This window comes from Grampus griseus (assembly GCF_964374135.1).
Source record: "Grampus griseus genome assembly, chromosome: 9".
Taxonomy (NCBI): domain Eukaryota; kingdom Metazoa; phylum Chordata; class Mammalia; order Artiodactyla; family Delphinidae; genus Grampus; species Grampus griseus.
This window is the reverse complement of record NC_139003.1, coordinates 69052686-69063282: the sequence shown is the minus strand read 5'-3', so window position 1 is coordinate 69063282 and position 10597 is coordinate 69052686. Positions and strand designations below refer to the sequence as shown.

Here is a 10597-nt window from a genome sequence, read left to right as displayed (position 1 = left end):
CCTTAAGGTGTTTTCCAGTACTACAATTTTTTAAATATAAATTTAAAAGCAAATTCCCTTAGCTATAAAATATATACATTTATCTACTTATTTTCTTAAAATATATCTATTTCTATATAGATATATATCTATAGAAATATATCTATTTCTATATTGTCGATTTCTATGGAGATCTTCATATTTTATCTATAGCATATAGAGGTAGAAGATGATATAGATAGATAGATAGATAGATGGTAGATAGATATTCATACTATGTATTCTTAGGAAAATTCTGTGGAAGGTAGTTTTTGACTCCAATTGCACGTGTTCAATCTCATCCAAGCCTCAATTCCTGTTGTATCCCATGGCTGTGCTACAATCTGAAGATTTCGAACACTGCTAATTCTCTTTTGTTTTATTGACTTTTTGCTTATCTGTTTGTCTTCCGTATCAGATTTGCCATGGAGAAGATTTCAGTGTCAGCATTCTTGCTACTTGTGGCCCTCTCCTACACTCTGGCCAAAGAAACCACAGTCAAACCAGGAGCTAAGAAGGACACAAAGGACTCTCAACCCAAACTGCCCCAGACCCTCTCCAGAGGTAGGAGTCAGCTTCTTGTCGGCCTCCAGTTATACTCAATTGGTAAAGATTTAACACTCAGAGCCGAGAGTTGTGTGCTGAGCATATTTTTTATGTGTTGGTTCTAGATTGATACAAGTTTATCATTGTTTCTGCTTTCTCTAGAGGTTTTTGCTCTTCTTTAGCATCAAGTATATACTGATCCCAGCTTTACCAGTGCTTTTCAACAGCTTTGGACCTGAGAATATAATCACTTTAAATATACTGGTTCATTTTGTTCTAGGTTGGGGCGATCAACTCATCTGGACTCAGACATATGAAGAAGCTTTACACAAATCCAGGACAAGGTAAAGACAAGTTTTACAGAATTCCCTCAAAGCTCTCAAGAGCACCATCTAGTGATCTTTAGCTACACATGAAATCCTCCTCATTAAAGATGATCCAATCTCTCTTTGTCTCTTAAAGCAATAAACCCTTGATGATTATTCATCACTTGGACGAATGCCCACACAGTCAAGGTAATTTATACTTCTAAATATAATTTTCTTTATAGGCTTTTAGCTCTAGGGCCAGGGTCCAGCTCACTCATCTTTACATCCTTAGCACCTAGCACAGCTGAATTTAAAAGAATATTTTATGTAGTAAAAACATATTTTAAAGTAACTTCAAATATTTCCACAGTTTGTATTAGCCATTGGTTCAAATTTTGAAAAAACAAGCTCTAGAATTCATCCTTGACTTCTTGTTTTCTCTTTCATCTCATATCCAATACATCAGCAAATACCATTGCTTTATCTTCAGCATCTATCTGAAAGCCAGCACCTGCCTCATGGGCACACCACCTGTGCAGTCACACAGGACCCAGTGCTTCCTATGCTTGTAAAGCTCTGTTGTTGCTGTCTTAAAATTCGTAATCATTTTTGAACAAGAGGCTCCGTATTTTCATTTTGCAATGGGCCCCATATATTATGTAGGTCCTGCCCAAATCCAGCCACCTCCGATTGCCTCACTGCTACTGCCCTCATCCAAACCAAGTTTAGATCTTGCCTTGAGCTGTAACAGGCACCTACCTGGTCACCCGACAGTCAGTTCTCCACACGGAAGCCATCATATCCTAACACCCATGTGCTCAAGTGGCTTCTCATCACAGGTAAAATTAAATCCAGATTCCTGATCATGGCCCGAATGGCTGGACATGACCTGGCCCCTGGCTGCCTTTCCTTTCTTACCACTCTCGCCGTGTTTTCCCTCCACTGCATCTAGCCTGGCCATTGTGCTTTCCCTCAAAGCATCCAAACCCATTCCCAGCTCAGGGCTATTGCTCTTGCAGTCCCCTCTGCCATGTGTGACATATCCCTAACATTTTAGAATGCAGCACCCTCTCATTTCTATGTCACCTCCTCAAAGAAGTCTACCCTAACCACTCTGTAGCTTTTAAACCTCTTGCTTTGCTTTATTTTTCTTCAAAGTACTGTTATCTCCACCTAAAATTATTTCCTTGTTTATGACCTGTCTCCTACACAAGCATTTGAGCTCTATGAAGGAAGCACATTATTTTTTTTTCCCCCACTGCTCTATTCCCAGTACATGAAACAGTCCTGCCACATAGTAACCACTCAGTAAATATAGGTTAAAAAAATTAAGGGATGAATGAATGAATGATTGGATGGGTCAGTAGCGAAGCAAAGCTAGTCAATGGCCTAGATATTACTTCACTAACCATTTGCAGAAAGGGCGGAGTTGAATATTATATTACAAATATAGTTCAACTTCAAATCCAACGGAGAATAATGGTTTTAACTGGTGATGAAATGAATGCTTAACAATCTTTTCTTTACATTATAGCTTTAAAAAAGGCATTTGCTGAAAATAAAGAAATCCAGAAATTGGCAGAGCAGTTTGTCCTCCTCAATCTAGTTGTAAGTTTACTCTTCATCCTGCCATTTCTCTGTGGCTTACAATTTGAAATGGATGGTTCATTTTCCCTATACATCTTAATCATACTGCATTAACGGGGATGTGCTCCAAATATCTCATCTCATAGATTACAATGAGGAAAGATTTTATTTCTTGCATGTCTACATTTTTATTTAGCAATTAATAATTTTAAGTTGTCTGAAAAATACTCTCCTGTGGTCCAGAATTTCTCTGCTGCTGTAATAAGTGGAACGTTTTTGTCATTAAAAATTCCTTGCTGTGCCCCTTTCGCCTGCAGTCCTGGCTGCTCTCCACCCATTCTTAGTCCGTGTGCCGTCTCTCCCCAGAAGAGATGGCTCTCCAGGCGTCCAAATCTAATCCTTCCACACGTGCTGTGGCCTCATGCTTTCCCGTCCTACTTCACCATCACCACCCCTCCTGATGGTCAAGCTTTCTGCCTTTACAAGTTCTTCTGCTTGGTATATAAACGGTATCCACTTTCCTTCCGAGAGCAAACAATCAGTAAACTACTCAGAAAACTACTCTCCCTAACTGTATGTCCCTGAAGCTTCTCTCTGTCATCCTCTTTCCAGGTTGACAAGTTGGCTTTTTCAAGGGGCATCCACGCCAGCGGTTCTTCCTCACCTCCCTTCCAAGGCACTGCTTCCTCTTTCTACCCCTTAATATGAGTGACTTCATGAGTCTCTACTTGACCTACTTCTCTTTTTATATTTTATATTCCCTATGGACAATTTCATCGGCCATTAATCAATGCCTGCTTACCGATAACTCCCACATCTTCCCCAAACACGCAACAGCTTCCAACTTATGCACACAGCCTAGTTCCAGAAATCTCGTAATCAGCTTCAACTCGACACGTTCAACACTGAATTGATCAGCGAGGCCCAGGTTTTTCAAAAAGCTCTTTTTTCTCTATTCCTTATTCCATTAGAGTGTTATTCTAGATGTGAACCTCCCACTCACCTCCGGCAGTCAAGAAGCCCTGCGGTTCTAACTTTGAAATATTCCTGCTATTGGTCACTTCCCTATCAATTGAGGACCGCTGTTTTAGCCTAAGAGTTTTTCACCTAGCCTAGCTTATTGCAGTAGTACTAAGTGGCTCCCTGCCTACAAAATAAATGCCATCTAATCCCACATGATTGTCGGGGGTAATCACTCTAAAAACCAAACTGCAATCATGGCGCCTCTAACACCCCTCCAGTGGTTCTTTTTTTCTTAATACTTTTTCTTTTTGTTGTGATAAGAGTCACATAACATACAACATAGTATTTTAACCATATTTAATTGTACAGTTCAGTGGCACTAAGTACATTCACATTGTTGTGCAACTCTTACCATCGTCCATCTCCCGAATTTTTCACCTTCCTAAACTGAAGCTGTGTCCCCGTTGAACACTAACTCCCCATTCCCCCCTCCCCCCTCCCCACACTGTCCCCCTTTGTCCCCTGGCATCTACCAACGTACTTTCTGACTCTATGAATTTGACTACTGTAGGTACCTCACATAAGTGGAATCAAACAGTATTTGTCTGCCCCTAATGTATACTGGAATGCATTTCTAAGGTTAACTTAATATGTGTCCTACAAACAGATTGTACCTTCTTTTTTCTTCCCCCTGTGCTATATAGTAGGCCCTCACCAGCCATCTACTTCATACGTAGTAGTGTACATTTTTATGTCAACCCCAATCTCCCAATCCGTCCCACCCCCCTCTCCCCACTTGGTGTCCATACATCTGTTCTCTATGTCTGTGTGTCTATTTCTGCTTTGCAAATAGGTTCATCTGTACCATTTTTCTAAATTCCACATATATGCGTTACTATATGATAGTTGTTTTTCTCTTTCTGACTTACTTCACTCTGTATGACAGTCTCAGTGGTTCTTATTTATTTATGAGCAGACGTAAACACTGTGGCATGGTGTGCAAGGCCAGTCACAAGCCAGCCCCTGAAGTAGCTTTCTAGCATCTTCTCTCACTACCGCCTCAGGTATCCCTATCCTTTAGTCCCATCCAAACACTTGGTTATATAAAGTGCTAGGCCTTTCCTCTACCTTTGTATAATCTTCCCCCCTCCACTGCCTGGAGTGACCTCCTTTTCTATATAACTGACTCCTATTTACTTTTTAAAGATTCCTCTTTACCCACTTCAGAAAGTCCTAGCGGAACCTGCAGATAAAGCTAAATGTCCTGCTCTGGGCATCCAATGCACCTGTATATCCTTCATCATAACATTTCACCCCCTGGATCCTAAATATTCCTTTTCCTACCTGTATCTCCCTGTTAAACAAAGAAAATTAAAAAACGATAAATGGATAAACGAATTCTCAAGATAATCCTGTTTTTGCAGATTCTCTAAAAATGACTTTCTTTTTTTTTTTTTTTTCATTATGCTAGCTCCTCCTACCTCATCCAAGCTCCTTCCCCAAACACTGTATTCCTTCCAAATTCTCCCTTACTGAGTTTTCTGGCTCTTTGTTCACCACATGCATCAGCTTTTTACCTCATGTTCTACCTCACAGTCTGCTCTGTCTTATTATTTCATGCATGTAACTTGCCTCCCCATCTATATTATAAACTCTCTGTGTTAGAGATGTGCCTTATAGTGTCTTAAGATGCCTAGCCCAGGGCTTCCCTGGTGGCGCAGTGGTTGAGAGTCCACCTGCCGATGCAGGGGACACGGGTTCGTGTCCCAGTCCGGGAAGATCCCACATGCCGCGGAGCGGCTGGGCCCGTGAGCCATAGCCGCTGAGCCTGCGCGTCCAGAGCCTGTGCTCCGCAACAGGAGAGGCCACGGCAGTGAGAGGCCCGCGTACCGCAAAAAAAAAAAAAAAAAAAAAAAAAAGATGCCTAGCCCAGGAATGGACACACTGTTTTAACAAGTTTGAAAATAACTGAAGAATATAAACAAACTGAAAGCTGCTTTTTTTTTAAATCTTAGTATGAAACAACTGACAAACACCTTTCTCCTGATGGCCAGTACGTCCCCAGGATTATGTTTGTTGGTAAGTAAAAGTGACAATGAGATGAAACACACCCTGAACGTTACACAAGTGCCGCCACATCTCTGCCTCTGTCCTCCACACCGTCACGTGCTGCTCCACCAGGGCCAAGGCCACGACGAAGCTCTACTGGGGAGGTTTAACTTCCAGCTTCACAACCTATTTTCATCAGGAAATGCAAGCTTCTACCTATTTCCATACACGACATGTTTTCTTCATCTGCTAATTCTAACTTCTCATCTTCTGCCACAAGTACACCTGAGAAAGAAGCACCCTGTTAACTGTTTAAACGTATTAATCATGTCCCTGAATTGTATCAGGTCTGTAAATATTTAATCAGGCAAACTTTTGATTCCTGTGGACATTTTCTGATCATTATTTCTAGGCAAGTTATGAATATGGGCTGAAAGAAACAAAACTCAAAGGAGACATGCTCCTTCCGGCCACTGGTACTTTTCACGTGCCGTTCCCTCTGCTGGAAAGCTTTTCTGCTTCCCCCCTCGGTACCCCAAGGTCACCTGGTTAATCACTGTCATTCACTGACCTGCTCAAACTCCCACGATGTGCTCTTGTGGCACCATGTTCCTCTCAATGGTCACTCTTTCCTCAGTTTTAATTTTGTATTTATTGGGTGATTGTTGAATAAATATTGCCCCCCATGTGGCAGGGACTAGATCTTCTTCAGCTCACCATCATATTTTCATCGTGACCCTGTGGTAGGCTCGCAATAAGTATTTGTTAAATGACTGAACAAATGAATTGAGTTTGGCTTTGATCGAAGTGATACTGATAAAAGGGCAATCCATAATTAAATCCGTCACATAGCAGAGCTCACTCTGATCGAGCACATCACCTCTGTAAGGCATCCAGGTTCACACTAACCTATAAAACGGGGGCAAGAAAAAGTGAAGGGAGAAAAGGAGGAAGGCTGAACTAGAGCTAATCTTACAGATTTGGTTTTGTTACGATTTAGAAAATTTAGACTCTTCAATGAAAGGGCCCTTATAGGTCATCCAGTCACACCCTGTGCAGAAATTCTTTTCAGAGTGCTCCTGTCTAAGGGCTTTTTAACCCCCGTTCAATTCCTTTCGTCATAAGAACTAGGTCCCAGGCAGCTTGCTCCTTCCGGCTCAGTAGTTCTCCACGAGGCCTGCACATGTGAATTGCCTGGAAGATCTTAAATGTCAAGCTGCCCAGGTTACACCTCAAATCGATTAAATCAGAATCTCAGTGGCTAGGACACAGGTGGCAGTCTTTGAAAGCTCTGCAGATGACTCCACTGTGCAGCTGAGGCTGTAAGCCAATGCTTGGGAGGTGAAAAAGCTTTTCTGATGTCACTGTATTATGAAGATGAGACCCTGTGTCTGTATCCTCTACACCGAGCAGAAGTAGAGTAGGTCTTAAGTCTTTCTTGAACAAATGAAAGTCCTGTAATTTAAGTCTGCTGGTCCTAGTCCAACATTCTGAAACGACAGGGATTGTCCAGCAAGTTCAGGTGACAGACTTGGCATCCATGTGGCTGGGCCTCATCTTTCCTCCTCATCTAATTCTCAGGACACGGCCCATAGCCTCCTCCAATCACTTATCTCAAGGCAAGGTTGCTAGGCCTTTGCATATCCTACTACCTCCCTTCTGGATGCATCTTATTTATACCTGTTTTTTCCTCATTAACTGATAACTTCAAGTAAATATAAAACACACACACACAAAAAAGGATTTAAACCTTTAGGAATATACGTATAAGGGAAGATGCCTAAATCTCTATTTTTAAAATGCAGCTACTTAACAATAAAGTAAAAAAACTACACACTTATTTCACCTTGGCTGGTCTTAAGGGCTTGCATTCTTTTATTCATTTAAAAAACAAACAAAAAAAAAACTTTGGTTTGGAAAACTAGCATTTGATGTGAGTTCCTAATTATCCAGGTTGCTCTTGGTAACATATTTCAATTACAATATAATCATTTCAAAAATTTAAAATAATTCTTTAGTAGAGAATGCCAATGTTTTCACCAAAAAAACAAAACACCATCCCAAGAATGTATATTATCCTATTTTCAGGTTACTATAGATAGGACAGCAGGGTTCTTAACCTTTTCCACAAATAGCACTGCACGGCTGTTGAATGCTCCCAGTTTGGCTTTGGGTACCAGCTGCAGAGGCCAGGTTGCAGACTGGATGGAGTAGAATCTCATCCAGCAGGACACACTGTGTTCTTTTTATGGGATGTGGATAAACATGTAGGCTTCATCATGCAATAGGGGTAATTTTGAAACATAGTCCTCCATTCCCTTTGGCTTTTTCTTTGTAGACCCATCCCTGACAGTTAGAGCCGACATCACTGGAAGATACTCAAATCGTCTCTATGCTTATGAACCTTCGGATATGGCTCTATGTAAGTGTTACCTCCTTTGAACATCTGTTTCACTGCTGTACTGGAAGGAGAGCTCACATGGGGAGGGGAGAAAAAGCTGTGCTCAGAGACCCCAGAGAACCAGTCTGACCCTAACTGGCCTTGTGTCCTCCAGCAAATTACATTCAAGCATTGATCTCACTTTTTTAAAAACTCAATTAAAGATGAGTTATTTAGATTAGGTATCTTTTCCTCTAGGAGAATCCTAGGACCACATTACCTCCTTTTCAGGTTTCTCTTAGGCTCACTTAACTCCTTCTACCACAGACCTGAGCGCAACAGTAATAGTACCATTACAATAGCAATAGTAGCAATCTCAATGCTTTGTTCAATGCTTTTCTCCAAGTAACAAAAGTGAAATCATTTAGTCCAGCTTATTAAAGTTGAATTCAAGTTCAATTTTAAAGATCAGTAGGAAAGATGGTTCCAAATATTTGCCAAGATACTGACTTCCCCCGGGGTCGCCATAACATGAAAAAAAAAAAAAAAAGTGTGAGACTCAAGGCAGATGAAGAGCCTCAATGGGAGACTGTACCTAGCTGTGACATCTAATTAGTCCTTCTGGGAAGAAAATTGAGTCTTGTCATAAGAACCAATTCACTCAATGACTAGTGACTATGTAGACCTGCACTGCCCAATATGTCAGCCATTAGTCACATGTAGCTGTTTTAATTAAGGTTTTAAAATTCAAATCCTCAGACACGGTAACCACATTTAAAGTACTCAGTGAATAGGCACTGACTATTTTTCATCATCACAGAAATTTCCGTTGGGTGGCACCAACCTAGAACGTTATGCTGGGAAGGATTATGAGGTTGTGTCTGGGCAGCAGGAAAGAATGTCCCGGTCCATTATCAATGTCTCCAGTAGGTTCTGGGTGCGCCAAGGGAAGCACATTCCAAGTGTATTGACCATTCTTGAGATAACAGTATAGATCTTAATAAGACTTTGGGTTCCTTAAAGGCAGGTATTCCACACAGGTAGTATCACCGTGCCTTGTAAAAAAAGGCAGTTAATAAACATTGGAAGAGAATTAGATTATAATAATAAAAGCCATTTCACATACTTTTAGAAAAAAATGTACAAGGTTCCCAACATTCATGCTATATCTATCAATGTGATCTCTGATGATGTGCTGACTCTCCTAACTTTTTCCCACACTAGTGCTTGACAACATGAGGAAAGCTCTCAAGTTCCTGAAGACTGAATTGTAGAGAGGAAACAAAATCTGCAAGCTCCTCCCTTTGTGTTGGGCCTTGAGACTTGGAACCAGAGGAGATTTTAGAAGACTGTGGAGAAGGCAGAAGCACTGGTGAACCTACTGATTAGATGATGGGTTCATGTTACAACAGCTCTTTTTTTAAATTTTGTCTTAAGTATACATGCATGAAAACAATATCTTATACTACGATAGTGAGCCATGATTTTTTTAAAAATAAATCCTTTTAGTGGTGTTCAAACTGTTCTTTTTTCCCCCAATTTGGTCTTTCACAGAAAAGGTATTCGGTTCATTCACCAAATAGGATTTTCAGACACACAAAATGTTCCAAAAGAGGACAATACAAACCTAGTTCAAGCAACAAAGCCCAAAAACAAAGTTATCATCTCATCTCGCTACAGTTTCTCACTGGGTGACTGAAAGTAGACATGAGCTTGAACAACAGAAGTATCAAACAATACGCTCTAATGTGAAAGAATATCTACAAAGGCATCCCAGGAAAATCAATACCTAATTGAAGACCACCCCTCCTCACCCTGGCCAGAAACCCCAATGGACACTCTTGAATTTAGCAATCCAGTTTTAGTTTAGATTTTGCTCTCTGAGAAAGCCTCTGGCAGGTAGCTTTCTCCTTCAGAAGACTAATTTTGTAAAAAAAAAGTTCATTCAGGGCTTCCCAGGTGACGCAGTGGTTGAGAGTCTGCCTGCTAATGCAGGGGACACGGGTTCGTGACCCGGTCTGGGAAGATCCCACATGCCACGGAGCTGCTGGGCCCGTGAGCCATGGCCACTGAGTCTGCGCGTCCGGAGCCTGTGCTCCACAACGGGAGAGGCCACAGCAGTGAGAGGCCCGAGTACCGCACAAAAAAAAAAAAAAAAGTAAGGTCATTCAAAGAACATCTGTATCCTTAAACACACCCTAATGAAATTGTGAAAATTAAACTCATAATATATTTGTTTTCTTAAGGTTTTAGAGTACTGGCCGGGAATAAATTCAGTTGATATGTTCCCATCTTCTTCACCCAAATGTGACCTGCTGGGTCAAGAGCAAAGGGCACTGACATCATGTCCATGGGGTAGAGATCAGAGGTTACTACTTATCTTTGGAAGAGGTGAGAGAGGAGGTACCATCAGATAGGGGAGCAGTTAACTACTTTTAACTCTTTATTCTGCTGCCAAAAGTTAGAACCATGTATTCACTACTTCACTACATATTTACTCTCACGTTCATTGTTAGATAAAATTCCTTTATCACCCCAACCCCACTGCCTTCTTTGGTCCCCGAATGGCTGCGACAGTCTGTGCAATGCTTTGTCTATTGGTTATCTATTGCTTGTCTTAATTAACTTTGTTTGTTTGTTTGTTTGGATACAGCCTTTTCTGAATGGCATTATTAACTTTCTCCAGTTAATACTTTTTAAAATACTTTTCCCTCACACAGTACTGTCAAAGAGCTCTGCAACAGAA

General features: G+C 41.0%; 1 protein-coding gene across 1 annotated transcript; it reads left to right on the top strand.

The window, feature by feature from the left end:
* Positions 1 to 443: 443 nt before the first annotated feature.
* AGR2 (anterior gradient 2, protein disulphide isomerase family member) lies at positions 444 to 9125 on the top strand (the record flags this gene model as incomplete). The annotated part of the gene is made up of 7 exons (XM_082661794.1): positions 444 to 582; positions 845 to 908; positions 1027 to 1079; positions 2407 to 2480; positions 5438 to 5501; positions 7810 to 7893; positions 9076 to 9125. 7 exons carry the CDS (start codon positions 444 to 446, stop codon positions 9123 to 9125), a joined length of 528 nt encoding a protein of 175 aa, XP_082517920.1.
* Positions 9126 to 10597: the final 1472 nt, after the last annotated feature.